The following is a 20,395-nucleotide window of genomic DNA, read 5'->3' as shown; positions in this document are numbered from 1 at the left end:
GAAGAGGGGCGGACAGAGACGAAAAGATTGGTGAGAAGGGGGAGAAGGGAGAGGGTTACAAGCGAGACTGCGAGTGTTCGTTCGAGCATCCAAAAAAGGGGAACGCAAGAACGCCCGTGGATTTACGTTGATGTATCGCCCGAGGTGAGCGAGAAAGAGAAAGGACCGATGGAAGGGAGAGAAGGGTAAAACTGGAAGCAGGGTGGGGGGCACGGTAGGGGCAGAGGGGAAAAATATTTGTAGGTTATGCCGGCGGGTCAACGCCACCCGCCTGCCTGTTCCTCACGTGAACGCGGCCTGTCATGAGACTAAAATTAAAACGAGGCGCACCCCGATAGCAGATGCGCGCGTATAGAAATGCTTATGATATACTTCGTATCGATACTAATATCAAATATCAGTTAATGTCATTTAAAATAATTTCTGGCAGCGAAACTTGAACTACGATATGAAATAATAACTGGAATGTAATATTGAATAAGAAATATCAGAGCATGCTATAATTTGGGCAACTACAATTTTGTAATGCTGTGTATACTTTTATATCCATCAATTATTTGCATTAAATCATTGAATAACAGAAATTCTCTTGAATTATATGCGCCAACATTGCAAGGTATTGTAAACTTTTGCGTAAAGTTTCAATATCAAGTTTATTTTCCCTTCTCATATCGATCATAATTCTAAACTCTTTAAATTGAAAAATGATGCTGTGAGTTATACTAAAAGATATAAATAAACCATGATAAAATTCATATACGAGAGAAACTTCAACACACACATATCTTCTCAATTATACTAGAATGCATTGTTTATAAAATAGCAAATTTATAATAAAAAGAAAAAATGGCAACAGATATAGAAAAATTTCTCATTTACATAAATCTGAGAAAGTTAAAGAGATGTTTTAAGAGAAAAATAATAAACAAGGTGCAAGATCGCACAGAATACGTTGTCAAGTTACGGTTAAGACGCGCCGCAAAGGTGATGCTGTGTGCTCGCGCACTTAACATCGCTCCCCGTTGCTGCGCTTTTAGGCGCGACAACTCAACATTACGTGCACAACTCTCAAGTTATATCACTGTTCTCGAATATGCATTCGTCATTCTTCCGCATCTCCCCGAACTTTTCTCGCTAAGAATTAATGCTTACTGTAAAACGCTGCAAAATCGGCGTTACGAAATCGGCAATCGATTGTATTCCCTCTATTCTCTTCGAGCAGCACTTGTTAATCAAAATTCGATTACAGCGACTACTTATCGGTTCTCGTAATTTAATTAACAAAATCAAATTTCTGTCAAGGCAAATTCCACTGGTAATTAATATTAATTAACTGAGACGCAAGATTGTGTAATCAATTTTCACCTCTTCAGCTTAGTTCCCTCCCTCTCGAAATCTTTTAATTTTAGATATTATATGAACAAATATTTACTAAAATGTACACAAATTTTTATTAAAGCAAAGCAAAGTAACGGAAAAATATATTTATACTATTAATGATATACTGTCGCATTTTATTTTACATATCTCGCTTTTATACGCCTATCTCTCCATCTATCTCTATCGAGATTGATCAATCGGTCGAACGCTTCTTTAGAACGAAACTTGCTGACAAAAGTGGAGAAGGCAGGATGCGCCCTATCCGAATTATCGATCAGCATAACCGTCGATAAGTTTACCGTGTTGAACGCCGACGCGGATTGGCACGATTACGTTACTCCAAAACGTCATTTTAGAAGCTCACGGAGGTTTATTATGTAAAGCGATTTAACGTACTGCTCATTCGTAATGTTTTTTTAAAAAACTTTATAGTTGAACTTTAAACATTTCGAATATGATTTATATTTAGTTAACTCTTATAAACATAATGAATTATTAATAGTGCATCGATTCGTATATACTCTAAAAGATTTATTTCCAGCAAGGATTACTTAAGAAAAAAATAATTTTAAATCTAGAGAAATGTATAAGTAGTTAAAACTAATAAGAGGAAATAGTAAAACTTTTCTATTCCAGTGTTATTATTTTTTTGCGTTTTAAAATTCCCAGTGATGAAATTATGTATCTACGTAACGTAATTTAATCGCAATGTTTCAAATCTTTTAATCTAAATTAAATATGCATTTGTATGTTAGGACATTGTTAAAAGAATTCTGCAAGATAATATCTAAAAATAATTTAAAAAGATATTGTTTTGTGTGCAAAATATTTAAAATTTTAAAATTATAAACTAAATGTAATTTTTCTTGAAAAATAAATATCTCTATCATATCCATTTAATTTAGAAAAAAAATGTATGTACACACAAAATTATAGTGAAAATTTCTCATAATTTTATTTCTAGAAATATTTAACATTTTGATATTTTCCCTTTTAATGAACTTATTTGTCTTCATAGTGAATTATACTCACAGAATTCGCATATTACACATTCTTTAATTTAAATTTAAAATTCCTAAGACCTTTATAAAAAGATTCGTTTTTAATGCAATTTAAAAGATTGTGGTTTCAGAGAAATTTCCAGTGCACAAAAGGATAATATCAAGTGTGAAATACAAGCAAATATAAATAAGCGAAGAGCAATAATATCGTTATATAATTTTACGATGCTAAACTAATTTATCTTATTTTTTATAGAAAGTCATAAGAATCGCGAGAAACCAAAGAATACCAAAGTAAGATTTTCTTTTTTGTGATGATTAATGCGAGTTTCAATTATTATTAGTGAAAAACCAGAAAATCACACAAAGATCTCTGAAGAAACTGCGGGCAATCTGCCTGAGATAGTTTCGTATACATTACGTCATGGACCGTATAAAACAGGCGGTTTCTGCGCCTCTAATCTCTCGTGCACATCTATATGGTCGCCAACGATGATGTCACGAGATAATTCTTCATGATGATGTCGCGGAAAAAAATGTGCACAAGAGCATTTACTAATTCGTCGTGTATCTCTGGGCACAACTCGTAAATTTTGACCTATACGCGACATTTTGAAATTGCATTCGGTGACCTTTGATCAAATCTCGAAAGAACAAGCACAATAAATGCGAATGTGCCGGATTTTTACACGGAATTCACTGTACTTCCAGGCTGACGTAAACTTCCGGTGTGCGCAGCTACCTCTACGTAACATGAATTAATAGTTCGAACGGGAGATGAGAAGTTAACACCCACACACGCACACATATATATATATATACATATATGAGAATAAATATAAAAAGAACTCGTAATAAATTAGCTGCTCGTAATGTATTCGATTAATTAAATGATTATTAAGATAAAAGTTATTTGTTTCCGAAACCACGTACAATTTCATCTTTTTAAAAATAATTATTATAATTAATTCTTTTACAATTTTAATCATTATTTAAAAAATTAACAGACAAAATTGTCAGATATTTTACATTTTTTTTTTCATGAAATGATTATTATATTAAAAATTATATGTAGAAAATATAAATATAATGTAAAAATAATATTTTAATTATATTAAAAATAATATATGTAACAAATTTTATTATATATATATATATATGTATGTATGTATGTATGTATGTATGTATATATACGTGTATGTTATGTATGTATATATAAGTGTATGTTTTCGAAAATAGTAAACACCTGTCAATAAACCTAACGATTATGTCACATCATTATGGGCACTTTGTCACAACTGTTATACCTGCGGTGAAACATTCTAGTAAAGTCGTCTAAGTCTCATTGTGAAAAACGTATCGATTACACGGGTATCGTTGTAAAGACCTTCGGGTGTCAGACCTTCGGTAGGTAGGTGCGACTTCCTACGGGTACTGTAAACACGTGGAAACCGCCGACTAAACGCCGGCGCTAGAAAAAGGATCCCTCCGCGCGCGGCAGGGAGGAAGAGGAACGTGGTAGAAAAGCCTTCAATAGGATGAAAGACGGCGAGGTCGGAATGTCAGTGGGACACGCCCATCGGAAGGTACTGTAATTTGATGCGACGTGCGACGCGTCAAGCGAAAACAGAACGACCGATATATGAACTGCTATCTGTACACGCATCTCTTTCTTCCTTCTCTCCTTTTCCTCCAGCCCCGAGCATAAAAATTATCCACTCGTGTTGCGTCACGTAAAAAAAAATACAGCACTGTCGATTGTATGAGAGAAACGCGATCCGATCGGGGATACGATACGTAATGTAACGCGCGCGCGCGCTCGTGGTGTAAATATCGTCGAATTCCGGGATTCGAATGAGCAAGAAAGCACCTGAATATATCGCGCGTCCCTTGTAATTTTGACTTTTGCCCGCGCCTTCGGTCAGGCGAAAATATACGCGGAGTTTCACGGCAACTCATGTGTAAAGCTCGGATCAAGATCAAGCGAACGAGCACGATCACAAACGAATATCAACGAACGAGCGTAAAAAAGGCGTTAATAATAATTTTTGTTCTTTTTAAAAAAAAATTGTATATATATATAAAATAATTTTTATTAATTTTTTAAATAACCTTTTTTATTTATGATGATTTTATTTATGTATAATCGTTTGCTTGATCTGTAGGGATCAACGTTTAAATTTAGAATATGCTTTAAATCTGAATCCCCGATCCTCAAAATCCATTTTAGTCAATTGGCGAAATTAGCAAGCAATTAAACATAAATGAGAAAATAAATGATATCTATGTATTTATTGATAATTCTCGCAATTTAATATTGTGTAATATTATAATCGCAATAATAACTCACTATGTAGGATATTGTCAATCATTATAATGATTCATTAAAAACATAATTAATGAATCAAAGAGAGAAATAAAAAGATAGTATGCTAACTATATATCGTCAACTTTACTAGAGTTTGGAAAAATGCATGTTGCAGCTAATGAATAAAACAAATTGCAAAGTTATAAAGTATTGTATATTCTAAAGAAAAAAAAAATGATTTTACAACTATTTTTAAATGCAAATAAAAGACCTGCATAAAATCTTATCTAACAAAAAAATCCAAAGGCATTTGTTTCAATAATAACTCCACTTTATACCTTATTTATGTGTTTCTATTTTGTTCCTTCTTTCTCATTTCAAAACGAAAACGCATATACATCTTTATAAAAATAAAATGGAAAACCAGTAAACGACTGCCAAACCTATCAACAACAAAGATTACGGAAATCTTCAAAGCGCTACTTTGAAACGAAACTGTTGCGATAACGAAATCATACATATATACATACATACGTACTTTAGTCGACGAACGTCGTTTCCAACTGCGACTTAAAAACACGTTGTCGAATCTCAACAATTTCGGCGAAGCCTCCGTTACTATCTTCCTGTCACACCGCGTCTCACGCGATCTTAACAAATACAATCGCGCGATATGTTTTTTAAACACACCTCGAAAGTATCGAGCACGTGCATGCACGTTCGCCCGATGTCAATTCGCGGAATCGGTTCGAAGACACGAATTCGTCGAATCCGACGCAGAGAGAGAGAGAGAGAGAGACGCGAAAAAGGTTTCAGGTTACGTACGACGTTTCGGCGCGATCGCCAGCGAATAAATGAAGCGCGACGATGGTATCGCGACGAGAACGAGCGAGTGAGGGGGCGAACGAACGAAAGAGAGGAAACGCGACACGTGAGACGAACGTGAATTTCGAAACGTAGTTATCGCGGCGATAATTCACCGGCGAACGCGATAACGATAATCGCTGTGGCGAGTTGACGACGAAAACTCGAGCAGCCACGCTCCCATTTGTCTACCAATCTGAAGCTCGCGAGCGACTAGCTTCAGACGGGACGTGTGCCTGTGGCCTGTCCTCTCAATACTTTCTCTCTCCCTCTTTCTCTCTCTGTCTCTGTCTCTCTCTAGCAGAATTATATCTCGATTTCATGCGCTTGAAATTACATAGATTGCAAGCGCGACACTTTCTATATCGTGTCATTTCAGACGCACTATACGGTGTTTGTTTTATTTCTAGATCACGTTTCTTTTTTTGATATCTTTTTTTTTTCATCATTCATGTTAATTTAAGATTTATATATTTGAGATTAATCATTATCCGGTAGATATATAACCGCTAAATATTCGCTGCAAATTATTCGATCAGAATTTTCGCCCCGTGAAAAGTGACACTTGCAAAATAATTCACGATATATGATTCACAATATTATTTTTATTATAAGCGTATTTTTATATGTGCCCATTTTGTGTCCTTTATAGTTTTAGATATTGCATAATTAAATATTTCCTTTCTTTTTCACATATTATTTTCTATATTCGCTCTTTATCCATATTAATAGTTTAACATTTAACTGTCACTCAATAAAGAAGTGTCAAACTATCAAGATGAAAACTATTATTGATCGAATTTACAAATATAGTCATTATATTCTTTTAATAGCATGTTCGACTGCAACTATGCAAATCAGAATTAGATTCAACATTCAACTTTCATAAAGTTATGCATACAGACTTAAAAGTAACTATTTGATAAGTGTATAAAAAGTGATTGTATTATATTTTAGACTTGCAATTTTACGTTTGACTTTTAGATTTTAATTCCAGGTTCAACTTTGCGTGAAAAATAAGTTTATTTAAAAATTAGAGTAAGTAAAATTGAGAACAGACTTTCGAATAGATTTAGATTGTTTCAATTAAAAATGTTATAATATTAATTAATCTTGAGTGTAACATGTACACCATATAGAAAACTTATATAAATACCCAAAATTAACTTGCGTTTCGTTCAACAATTCTTCGTTCAATTTAATCCCATTTAACAAATATTAATAAAAAAGCAATAAATTTTTGCAATTTTATACTTTCGCGGATATGCAGTAGATATTAAATTTTTTTTTCTTCGATACACTTCTCTAAGCGACTATCCAGTAGATGTATTAATTCAGTAAGTAACTTGCATCTCAAGATGTATATTCTTATTAGTTGTACACACGACTCAACGTGACATTAATATTTACTGTGCCAGAAACGTGCTTCCGCAAAATCTGCAAGATATTAACTGCAAGATATCGTGATTATCATGTAACCTAACCTAACCTGATTTAAATCTTTACGAGATATATTTACCGAGCACGAAAAGTTTCCGACAAGACAGCCGCGGCGTAGAAACGCGCCGTTCTCGAACCGCGTGACGTCATTCTCACGCGCGCGACGCATATACCTCTGGGTGTGTATATTCATAAAATATACATATACATATATACTAACCACATAGAAGCAAATGATACTATATACACGGCACCCACGCGGAAGATGTCATCTATCGCCAGATCTTACTCGATCACCCCGCGCGAATCGTCTCCTATTCTCTCTCGTATTTACGGTCGAACGCGTCACACCCACAGCATCCGTCACGCACACATATATACGCTATGAGAGCACGCTCGTAGAAACACATAGCAGATGTACCTATTATGTAGGTAAACCACAAATAGGGAACTCTCTCTGTGTGTATGCATTTACCTTGCTCTGGAACACGCAGTAGACTCAAACACGATCTTGCCGAGATGTTGTCGGTCACCTTGACACGGGGAATCGTCCTAGATAGCGGATAACTCTTTCTCTCTTCAAACTCTTTTGTCACCAATTAACAAAAAAAAAAACACCAAATAAAAACTTCTCTTGCCGGCCACTTATATCCCGCGAATATATATCGAACACCACTGTTCTCGGAAACTGCGTGTCTCTAAGACTCGTTATCTCTCTCACACACTTTACTGTAAAATCCCGGTTGTATTCTTCGCGAACACGACGCGGACACAGATGACGGTATGTTACGGTATCCGTGCGAGTTGTATCACGAATGAAAAAAACGATCGCTCTCGCTCTTTCTCTATTTTCTCTCCCTCTCTCACGCGTTAGCCGGTTCGCGTTTGCTGAACCGTCGTTGCACCAACGTTCCAACTCATAATCAGCTTTCCCCGATCACACGAGCTCTCCCGGTTTTTTCTCAATTTCGCGCGCGCTGCAACTTTCTCTCTCTCTCTCTCTCTCTTTCTCACTTGGCAGCTTCTTCTGTGTTTCCCACTTTCTCGCTGCTTCCTTCTCACTGCTTTCTCTCTCCCGCGCACGCAATGTGTTGTCTTCAATGAATCGGAAATGTCAAACTTTGCCGAGATTTGAACGTCGGTACGAGCCGCTGATGGCGAGACACGCGCGACCTGGACGAACGTTGAGACAACACGACAGCGACGACGAGGACGACGACGACGACGGCGACGTACTACGTGTCGCGACGATGACGGCAATAACAGCGGCAGCGACGGCAGCGACGGCAGCAGCTGCGGCGGCGGCGGCGGCAGCAGCGGCGACGGCGGCAGCGGCGGCGGCGGCGGCGGTGGCGGCTACGGCAATGGCGACGTACGTCGGAGCGACAGCAAACACGACGACGTCGTTGATGTACGATCGGCGTTTGAACGGAAACGGGTGTGTATTACAAATGCAACTGACGGAAGCCTCGATGCGATTTTTTTTTTTTTGAGAGAGGGTGAAGAGGTAAGGCGAGCGATGCTGGTTAGGCGACGGGATTGCGACTGCTTGCTTGCTAGCCGCTAGCGGGGGCCTGGCGCGACAGCGACTGCCCGACGGCAGCGCCCCTCTCTCCCCCCTCTCTGGCTCCAGCGAGCCTCCCCTCCATCGCACGTCTCGCGCCGCTCACCTCTCTCCCCTTTTTTCCCTCGCAGTTCTCCGCGCACAGCTCGCGGTTTATCTCGCTCCCGCTCTAGGTTATCGTAGCGTCTCGCTCGCGCGTATATGCATCTCTCTCGTTATCCTGCCACATTCCAACGTTCTCCATCGCATCGGAGCATCCTTCTCATCAGAGTACTCTCTCTATCTTCCTCTTGCACCTGCTAGATATCCACCCGCTACGGTACGTCCCTTTTCTCTTCCTTCATCGCACTATTTCTTTCTCTCTCTATCCTAAAGGTTTTACAAAATCTCTCGCTCGCGCTTACTAAATAACTCCGTTGTTCCTTTCTTGTTCTCCCGCTGCTACGCGTTTCCTCTCCTTCCGTCTCTTAATACTATTGTCTCACTCTCGAGGTATCTCTCTCGCTCGCGCCTATCACAGATATGTCTTTTTTCTTTTCCTATTCCCTCCCGTCGCACGATGTATTTCCCCTCTTTCTTTTCTCGCTTGCTCTCTTTCTCCCACCGTCCCAATGATTCGCGCCATCTCGCTCTCGCTCGCGCGGTGCCACGTCGCCACCACCGCCACCGCCACCACCACCACCCGATGACGACACGACGAGGCCACCGACCGCCCCTCTCCGCGGCTCGATAAATCGCCTCGACGCGCATGCCCGCGTTTTCCCTTCTTTCCCCTTCCGCATCCTCTCGTTTCCCATATGACCGTAACTCCGTCCTCGTCTCGTTCTCGCCGCCTGACGACCCAGCCTGTCTGCTCGCTCGCTCATCTCGCTGGAGAACCGGCAATGGGGTTAGGTTAGGCTAGATTTGGTCGCGCATCGCCTGCTGACTATCACGCTCGCCGTTCGCGCGGGTGGAAGGGCTTAGTCACTCATCCCCCTCTCTCTCTCTCTCTCTCTCTCTCTCTCTCTGTCTCTCTCTTTCTCTTCCTCACTGCCGCTCGTAGCATCCTTCTCAGGCGCGTCTCTCGCGATCTTTTTCCTTCCGCCACTACCAACACAACGAAGGAGAACTTACTGTACATTGCGAAGTAATCTTGTTTCGCCGCGCGCGCGGAAAAGAGCACGAACAAAAGCGAGTGAGAAAGAGATAGTGATAAAGTCCGAAAGCGGGAACGTAGGCGAAGAATGCGCGCGTGAAGGAAGGAAATTCTTTATACCGATGCCGAGATGGTTTAAGCGCACAGCAGGAAAAAGATTCTCGGATGCCATAGAGAACGCGCGCAATGCGTATTTTTCACACGTGAACGTGGCAGACGTCGCGATGTCTGAATGTGTTCGAAATCGAATTCGATTCGATCCTCGCTCGATGAACGCGACACTCGACCGAATACCGGCGGGTCGCTTTATTGACTCCGAAATTCGACCGGATAACTCGCGCGCGATCTCGGATTCCCTGCAATTGTCCTTTCCGTACGAATCTCGAAACTGAATCGGCGAGGGGTAAAGGGTAAAGGGAATATATAACGCGAAATGCGACGCAACGGCATTGTTAGATCTCTCTATCCGCTCTGTAATCTCGCTTGCGGTACTCGCGTGTGGTTTAAGGATGTTGTGCTTTGGCTGTACAATAGTAGCAAAAAACTGTCAAAATTAAAAAAAAAAACATTACGTATATTTATATTATTTGAAAAATCAAATAATATAATTCCTGATTGAAAAGAAAATATCACAAAATAATACATATAATATATATTTTTGATGTCTTTGTAAAAGAGAATAATTGTAATTAATATTCTTTCTAATTTATGACAAAAACTTTTGATCGCGAATACCTCCTCAAATTAGCTGCAAGAAACAATGTCTTAACGAGAAAAATAAATAATTTGCAGAAACAGAGAAAGAGACAGATAATATTTCGCTAGTTTTTAATAAATAACTTTTAAACGAATAAGTGGATCTAAATTAAGTTTTGCACAAATATTTACGAGTTTTCTTAATATATATATGAAAATTTTTATTTTATTGGTAATGTTTTTTCCTTGTCAAATAAGTGCTACAATACGCGATTTTCCATAAGAATGAATAATAATTTTAAACTTCAATAATTTTCAAACCGTTAAGAGAATTGTGCTCAGGTTTTGCATAGATATTCAGAAGAATAGTCTACGAAATTCTTATGCTTTTGCAAATGTTTCGACATATGACACATACATATTTAACGCGACGCTTCTAAAAACTTTCTGATTCACCGGATCCCCTCACTGGAATATCTCCAAGGCTTGATTGGCTCAATAAAATCTTCTCTCACAAACATATAATATACGGAACGCTCCCCGTTAGAAGCGGAACACTAATATCTTTAGTTTGAAAATATGTAAGAATACAAAGATGGAACCGTGTGTGCGTATGTGATTCTTTCTCTTTAAACAATGAAAGATCTGCATACAAAAAGCACTGAGCTATACACTGACTCTCGATTGATCCCGTTTATTTTATTCTAATAAACGAGAAAGCTTGTTATACTTCAATTATCGATCGTATTTTAATGTCACAATCCGCTCGACTTTAAAGTGCGGAAAAAGATTGTGTGTTTAATAACAATAAAACATAACATAATATTAATCTTCACGTTTATAAATTTCGGTACATTCGATTAGTTTTCCTTCATTTTTATTTGCTTTATTCGCTTGAATTTGTTTGAATATACTGCGTGACACTTTTACAGTACATAATATTATAAAATAAATGACATCATGAATATGCAACTCATGAAAATTCATAGAACTACTTAAGTGTTAACACGTTGAATACCGGCAAAGTTGCTAGTTGTCTATGCAAAGACATGTCTAATATGTAAGTACTATAATTTTGTCTTAACAGAGAATTCTAAATTTATATTTATGCGTATACAATATTTACGAAAATATAATTATTAGATAATTATTAAATTTTATTTAAACGAATAATTTTGAAAAAAAAATTCTGAGAGATATTTGGATAAATGCTTTTTCTTTCATTGATTTTTTTATTTTATTTATGATATATATTTTCGCCATCGTATTATATAAGATAAAAATTCGTATTATATAATAAAAGATAAAGCAATTATGATACAAACAATAAATCCAATGGATATTTATTCGTTGAAATTTAAGATTTTTAATTCTTGCGACTTAACAAATGTATATATCAGTATGCGTAGAATGAAAATTGTGTCAACATCAAATATTGAAGGGAAGTGGCAACTCAATCAACGAGTCCTATAGAGTCTACCAGCCATTATGGACCTGATTCCTGATTCCACCGGCCAGCCGAAGGTAAGCGAATCAGCTTACTCTTTCTAGATCACAATCTTCATTTGAGGATAGAGAAAGGACAAAGGAAACTAAATAATTCCGAATTATGGCCAGTGATAAAATATTGAAAACTAAAATATATCTATAAAAACATTTAAAAAAAATTAAAATATATCTATATTACAGACCGATATAAAAAAACATATTAAAAATTGTAAAATCTCTCTTATATTTAAAATAATTTTATAATTAAATTGATTAAAAAAAATAAAAGATTGTGAAAATAGAAGAAATGGAGATGTTAAATGACAGTCCGCGCAAAACGTGTTCGCAATACCCTGTGTCTCTTACAAAGCCAGAGAAAGATCCTTCGAGCTCGATACCGAACCAGAGGACCACGACGTATCATTTGAACTGATACCTCCTCTTGCATACACACACACACACATACACACATAACATCGGTTCGGTATCTCTCACACGTGCCTTGTTCGCATGTTCACGATTATCGTAGTCGCTATGTCACAAGAGAGATCGGCCGCACTCTATACCACAGTTCATCTTGATTCCGCGCCGGTTTCGTCCTGTCGATCTAAAGCGCAGTGAAAGCAGACGCTGGCTGCCTGACTCTAATGGATCACCTGTGCCTCCTTTGCATGTGAATTCTCGCGTATCGGCTTTTACATCTGTCCTCTAACTCAGTGACACGAAATACATTTCGTTTTATTATTCTTTTCGTACAAACACGTCGCGAACTATAACGGAAACGATCGTAACATTCATTTTAATAATAGGTCTTATGTTAATTTAAAATTAATATTTTTATAATCATATCTTGATCAACATATTATCATATATATAACGAAATCTGATGTTTTATTGAAGGAAAAGTTTGATTTTTAATCGAAAAATTTTCATTTAAAATTTGATTATCAAGACTTAATATTACATAGTCGCAACTAATAATAATTAATACGACAGAGTATCAACATGCCTCTTTCCAATCGATAAATGGAAACGTTTGATAATTAAGGAGGAAAACATTTCGCGAGAAAATAGAAATGAAGCGCGTAAATGCCTGTCATGCTATCTTGGTGGGATTTCTAATCTCAGCTCGTTGTTACAATCGCAGGAACGTGTATTTGCTTTCGTGTTACGTCTGGCGAGTATCTCCGGTACGAAACTCTTTCTTGGGTGAGTTTCGATATCGCACCGGAAGCGGAAATGCGCCATTCCTGCGTCGCTGGCTCTGATAAGCTCAGCCACGTCTACCTTGAGATAAATACACTTTCCATTTTCAAAACTCACACATATACCAAGCTATAAGACCGGAAGAGTTTGCACGAAAATTCACCTTCCGTTTTGCCTGGAACTGATTTCTTTTTTATGTTGCAGTCATATAACATAAGAAATAATTGCAATTTCTTGAACTTTGATAATCTACGCATGCTTGAATAAATATTCCCCATTTAACGTCAAAGAAAGTTCAAAGATGTATTTAAGATTCGCAAAAAAATTGTTTGAAATATGTTTTTAAAAAATTTCTATTATATTTATGATTGCCTTGAAGTTTCATAGTTTAATTTTAAATAATTTAGATAAATTTTTATAATAAAAATAAAAAACAGAGTATAAATATATTCAACAATCTTTCATATGTTACAATATAACCAAAAAAAAAATTCTTTATCAAATAAAATTAATTTAATCAGAAAGAAAGAAGTTATACAAAATTAAATATAAATTTATTTTTTAATATTTATAGATACAGAAAATTCTTTGAAATGGTAAATGATTAGAACATGTATCTTAACTTGCTCTTGTTTGCTTATTGTTTGCTTATCGACTAAATTTAGACTTACAATGAGGAAATTAAAAATTGCAGATGAAAAGCTATTCTCGAAAGTTATCAGTTTATATCAGATGCTGTTTGCATCGCAGAATTTGATATAAAACACACTATTGAATACACGCATTTTTCTTGTGTAAATTGATTGTAATATCGCATAATCGTGGAACGCGAAATTGTCGGTCACATGCCGGATAGCCTCACATCGTAACATTGAAAAATGAATAATGAATTAGTGCACGCTCTACGCAAGGCAAGGCACGTACGAGCGTATAAAAGCGAAAAAGAGAAAATATAGATGGCAAAGAAATAGATCGCAGGAGAGGGAAGAGAATAGGTCGGGACATGTGAGATAAGAAAAAGAGAAAAACGGAGGAAAAATGGAAAGGACAAAGGCAGCCGTCGAGGTGTGACACGAAACAACGAGAAACGAGGGGTACGAGGTGATATTTTTCATGAGAAGCCGAACCGAATAAATTTTTAACAAAAACTGCTGGCTCGCCGCATTACGCTTCCTTTCTTTCCGTTTCTCCTTTGCAGCCAGCCGGCTACCATCTTTTTCTCTTTCTCCCTCTCTTCCCCTCATCTCGCGCGCATTCAGTTGCTTCGTTTTGAATACATTTGCCAGAGATACAAACGCTTATGGTATTTTGAGATATCTACGCTTTGTCACCAATGCCCGATAATATTATCCACGTCGATACCTGTTATTCAATATTAGCTGCATGTTGATGCAACACTAGGCATCAAGGAAGAGAGACAGTAGATTACAAATAGAATGTATCAGATCTCTCGTGAGTGAACTATATTCGTTCCTTTCCATTATGAGTGATGCGATTTATAAATTCGGATAGTCACATGAATATTTTACAAAAGTAATCTAAGATTTCAATCTACGATAAATTTGCGATATCAATATTTACTAAAAAAATCCTTCAATAAGTGCTATTGCGTAACGTCGCGTGTCGTCACGTGTCATGTGATGCTCTGGTTTATGCAGGAAAGTTAAGTAGGGGCATCGATTTTAAAACGCACGCTCTATTGTAAAGCCACGTGTCAGAATTATATTTGCTGACCCGTTTTCAACCGCTTCGAAGAAGTATGGCGACCGTGTTTGTACAAGGATATATTAATTTTAATTTTATTTAATAAAATTGTATTATTTGCGACAATAACTCAAATAAATCGCAATATTTGATAGACAAATATTTTTAATCAATGTCATACAAGAATAGAAATGCAAAAACGAAAATATGATGTAATTAAAGCTTTAATATATATTAGTATACATAAACACATATATATTGAATAAGTTTATTAAATATATGTATACGCTTATAAAATTATCCACTTTTTTATCATATCAAACAAAAGTGTTCTAATATCAACATTTTTAACCAACCAACGTATTTTCTATTTCATGTAAATAGGATTTGCATTATGCATGCGACATGTTGTATATATTAGTAACTCATTACATGTCAATGTGCTGCTTGAGATAACGACGTTGTTGCAACATAGTACATATAGGCTAAATACAATCATAGGCTAAATATAAGGCAGCAGCATAGTGAAATCTGCAATTGTGAAAAAAAAAAATTGCAAGGAAGATACGCTAAAAAATCTGTTTACTTTTATTTTGCCAAACGATACGGTAAACTTGTTGTGTTTGTCGCTATATTAGAAAATTAATTCAGAGTTTCATATTTACTAGTATTATTTATTCATTATTAAATAAGTATTATATTTATACATATATATTTATGATGATACTTGACATGTAATAAATATAATATGAAATATAATACATTGGCATGAAAGAGTACGCGCTTATGAACATGCAATTTTTGACGGAATCGATGACTATAATCGTGTTGTTATTCTATAAAAGGATGACATTGTGAATGACGCCTTTTGCAACTATACTCGTTGCGATCCTTTTCAAGCAAACGCTATCGCAGTAACACCCGGTCTGTTACAAGGATAAAATATTCTACGGAAATGTCCGGGAGAATAGCCGAGTAATGAGCGCATCTTCTACGCATGAAAAAAGAAAAAGGGATCGTGAGGACAGGAAGAGAGAGAAAGAGAGGGGTTGAGAGACGTAACGAGAGGGAGATTTTCGACAACGTACAGCGCGAATAGGGAAACGGCGATTCGATCTACACCCTCGGCATCATTTTATTCTGCCGGGATATAGCCCGAATCGAGGAACAAGAGTAACACAGAGCGAAATCGAGAGGAGACGAGCGCAAAGAAATAGACGATAGTTAGAGAGAGAGAGAGAGAAAGAGTGACCGAATGAGAAAAAGAAGAGTGTAAAAATCCCCTCAGGGGCTTCGACTCAGCATCCTACGATATCTACATCTATTTTTGGCTACGGTCAGCTGTAGTTGCACGGCATTAGCATAATGAAGATGATTCGCCTCCTCTCGTTTTACCAGCGCTACGCATATCTCTCTCAACATGTACGCACACACGCATATACAAACAGATATTCTTTCCCTTTCTTGTCCTATCTCTTTCCTTCTTCCGTTTTGCGTGCGAGAGAATGGCCCGGTAACACTATTGACACCGACGCTCCGAGATGCTGCAAACACACTTGTGACAACGCCAAGTTACACAATGCGCGGAGACTCCACTCGGGAAAAATATCAAATTATCAGAAAGAGGAAGAGAGAGAGAGAGAAAGTGTGTGTGCGAGTCGGCGGAAGTAGTGGCCTAAGAGAACCAGTTTTGCCCGCTAATCTCAACGATGTTCTCTCGCTCTCCTTGTTCCGAAACGATCACGAGTTTTTCGCGATTGAACGATATTATGTTTGCCGAAATTTTCAAGCAATGATAGGCAAATACAAACTATTAAAAATAATTATTTAATCTTGTTTAACAAGAACAATATTTTGTTCAAAAATTTATATATACGTAGTGAAGATCGCAGATGTAAAAAAAGTACATAGAAAATATAATATTTATTTGAAACATAATAATTGAAATTATTAATTAATAATAATTTTTAAAGAATTATCAGAAATTCTTTTTGCAACACGATATTAAAGACTTATTCTTTTCATGAAATTTTCAAATAAACATAATATTAATTTATATAAATAATATTAGTAATACAGCAGTATAACTTTGGCCGGCAAGATGATACAGTTATGTAAATCATCGCCTGATATATATATATATCCCCACATGTTGTGTGTTGTATTCTCTATCTTGCCGAAATACTGTAGGTTTATAACGACGTATGTTTGTCGCAGAAGAGCGACGGAACAACACGTTGATAAAATTTCACAAGATTTCGAGGGGGTTTCAGAATGGTGGCCTCTCGTGGACGATTTACAGGCGAGTTCGGTGATTCGCTGAGCGCGCAGTGAAAAGAGGACGAGTCGAAGCAGAGAAGGGCAAGAGAAGAGGCATCGAATGCACGATGCAAGAGACGTCGGAAGAAAGACGAATAGAGAGAGAAAGAGAGAGATAGAGAAAGGAGAGAGAAATACCGATGACGAAGCAGGACGAGAGTCCGTACAAAGGAGCAGCATAGAAGGGAAGAGTGTAGAGGGAGAAGAAACCTGCTCCAAGACGGCGGATCTCTCTCTCTCTCAGTCTTTTTCTCTCTTTCGTGCCGCGTTAACAATACAATAAGATAACAAGCTACAGGCGGAGGGGCCCGCGCGCTAACTCGACTTTCGTGGATAACTCGGGGGCGTCGTTCCACGGGGCCCGTAAATGCGTTCCTATCCACTACGCGAGTTATATCGCGTCGCCACCGCCACCCTCGCGAAAATACCGCTGCTTTTCTCCCTTTCTCTCTCTCTCTCTCTCTCTCTCTCTCTTTCTCTTTGTTCTGCTGTACTCTGCCCGCCGCCTAATCTTCGCGAGAAGACGCCAGCCTCATAATCCCTCTTGTAGCGATAAAATTGCTCGTTACGCCACGCGTGATCGCACCATCGAGAAGGTCTCGTGAGAGCCCGGCACACTATCCTGTATATATACATAACGATACTCGGAAATTTATCGTGAGTGATAAAAACGAGAGCGCGAAATTATCGTTCAAGACGCGAGCGACCGCTTCGGCTAACAATCCGGCGATCGACGGATTCGAGATGTGTAGCTCCACTTGATTTTCTTCAGAAAAAAAGTGTCTCTTTGCGGTAACTTCATGAATTTCGATTCTGCACTTGGTCTGTCCCTTATTTCTCTCTTGTTTTATTTTTTCTTCTTTCTCTTTTATATGCTATATTTTACTGTTTTGAAATTTTTGTAAAACAATTTTGCCACGAGAGAGTTAATAATTATTTGCTAATTAATTTAATTATATTTATATTAACGAAAAATATTTATACAATGTGTGTATTTAATGTTCTAAAAGAAATTAATTTTATACTGAGATAAATCTCCATCTGTGTGCATACATAATTTTTCATTTACGTTAAATCGTGATTTCATGACTTTTGTGTAAATTGGACTTGCATATATGTATATACATATTTATATCTCTTGTTCAATTTTTATTATCACAATTATTATCTTTTTATTATCACAAATATTATCTTATAGACAATTATTATTATATTTCTAAATTTTTTATGATATTTCTTCTTTGATATTTTAATATAATTTTGGATTTAACATTTTATGTGTCTGTAGTATTTTCCATTTTACTTAGAAAAGTAAATTCTGTTATTATTTATAAATATACACATTGTCAATTAGCAACGAAATAAAATAATAGACAATTGAATTATTATATGTATATACACACATAAAAAATAATGCACAAATAAAGCAAATAGATGGCAGTTTATTTTTATCCTCTGTTTCAAGAGTAATTGATTGTTGAGAGACTTGTTTACAACAACCGTCGACATATCATATGATCTTTCACAATGTTTTACATGATTATTTTATAGCTTTTATCACTATAAGATTTCTGTCATAAATATGTAAATTGCGATCTAATTTTCTTATTTTCCTCTAATCATTATTTTTCAATGCATAATTGACAATTAATAGTAGGTTTTGTTTTCTCATTAAACGGGATTGAATAAAAATTTAACAGGATATTTTTTAATGAATTTTATCATTATATTTGTAATAACTTTATAAGAGCAAGTAATAATAATTTAGTTATTTGAACATTAACATTAATTATGCATTATAGGATATAGTACTATAGTTTTATTAAACATTAAATTTTTTATTTACATAAATTATATGTAGAACATACACATAGGTTTTGCAAAATTCTTTTATTTAATTAATAATCTATATATGATTGCGAGAGAATTTGAGCAATAATTGACTGATATTGGAGTATTGTTGTGCAATGTAACTAAATTAACCGAAAAGTTGGTTGGTAGCTCTCGGTAACTTTTTTCGTAGAAACAAACATAGCCATTAATTGCCGAGTATGTTCCAAATCTAACTGGCAAATTCCAACAACACGGCGAGCGCACAATTCTCATCGCAAACTCTGATTCACTCTGGATCCTTTATTTCAGCTTTATTCACGTGCTGAATATATCATTTAGTGATATTGTTTTATGTCGCTGAAAATATAGCGTGGCCACTAATTTCTGTGGCAATCTGGTTGATCAATATCATCTGGCGCAATTAAAACTCATCGATAGTAATCGATTGTTATTATCTTTTGATATTTAACATACTTTTACATGCAAATTTCTAAATAATATAGGGAGAAGAGTAGTGAGTCTCAGTGATAAAAAGATTATAGATATATTTTGCAATAAGTCACATTATAATTTTATATAATAATGATAAAACAATGCGAAAATTTTGGAGACGCAAAACGGAGATGGACTTATTGTTAATTTGAATTTTGTGTTTATGGAAGTAAACGCTATATACATGAATTTTTCATCAATTGCAAAATATTTAACGGGACCAACATATTTAATATAAAATTGAAATCACACATACACATACACACATGATTTTTATAATTATCTATATTATTGACTTAAAGAGTCAGTTGTAAAATCGGTTAGATACAGAAACCAACTAATATAATTATGTATAGCAAAGTCCAAATATATTTCGAGCTGGGGAAGGAGAGATGGCACGGGAGTACGCGTTTTATGTAATTCTACGCGAGAAGTATTAATTCTAATTACCGGTGTGCCCACAGTAGTCAAGAGTAATTAACGACGCCGCGTCGTTTGTCTTCATCAACGATCGCGTTTTCTTTTAACGTCTTATACTTATTAATGGACGTCGTCGCATATTCGTATCCGTGTTTCCCTGATTGGCATAGAGAATTTAAATCGTTTGATCGTCAAAGCGGATCAACAGATCTCCTTTGAGATCGCCGATAACTTCGTCGAGATGGTCGGACTCTCTAGGTCGCCGATCGCGCCAATATGCTTGGGCACTAAATCATTCCGCTGATACTCTCGACTCTCCTGGGATTACAAACGAGATCCACTTACCAGCCGGTCGGGATTACGACGGCGGCAATCGATTAATCAGGGTACTTTATCGACTAGCGAAGAAGCAATCGCTGCGAAATAAGCAATCGCCAGGTGTTTGTTGCGAAATCGCTCGATAATAATACATTCGCGCTCGAATCTAATAATTATTAGAGGTCTCTGCACATCACCGAACTTTGCAAAATATATCCGCGTCG

General features: G+C 36.6%; 2 protein-coding genes across 13 annotated transcripts in view; one reads left to right on the top strand and one right to left on the bottom strand.

The window, feature by feature from the left end:
- Window positions 1–7,607, bottom strand: part of LOC126858754 (protein suppressor 2 of zeste) — a 355,300-nt gene extending 347,693 nt beyond the window's left edge. For 3 of the 12 annotated variants that reach the window (XM_050609286.1, XM_050609288.1, XM_050609287.1), the window contains exon 1: window positions 5,228–5,790. The gene's annotated coding sequence lies outside the window, so the exon portion shown is untranslated. Of the gene's footprint in view, window positions 1–5,219; window positions 5,794–7,213; window positions 7,414–7,468 lie in introns of those variants that run through there. The other 9 variants (XM_050609281.1, XM_050609282.1, XM_050609284.1 and 6 more) reach the window with 7 other exon arrangements.
- A 486-nt stretch (window positions 7,608–8,093) lies between these two features.
- On the top strand, window positions 8,094–11,890 carry LOC126858803 (eukaryotic translation initiation factor 3 subunit D-like). Its single transcript, XM_050609399.1, has 2 exons — window positions 8,094–8,431; window positions 11,801–11,890. The coding sequence occupies exons 1-2, from the start codon at window positions 8,094–8,096 to the stop codon at window positions 11,862–11,864; spliced, it is 402 nt and encodes a 133-aa protein (XP_050465356.1). The 3' UTR covers window positions 11,865–11,890.
- Window positions 11,891–20,395: the final 8,505 nt, after the last annotated feature.

The sequence above is a fragment of the Cataglyphis hispanica genome, chromosome 2 (assembly GCF_021464435.1).
Source record: "Cataglyphis hispanica isolate Lineage 1 chromosome 2, ULB_Chis1_1.0, whole genome shotgun sequence".
Taxonomy (NCBI): Eukaryota; Metazoa; Arthropoda; class Insecta; order Hymenoptera; family Formicidae; genus Cataglyphis; species Cataglyphis hispanica.
Note: the sequence above shows the minus strand (reverse complement) of the source record. Positions and strands in the feature narration are given on the sequence as shown.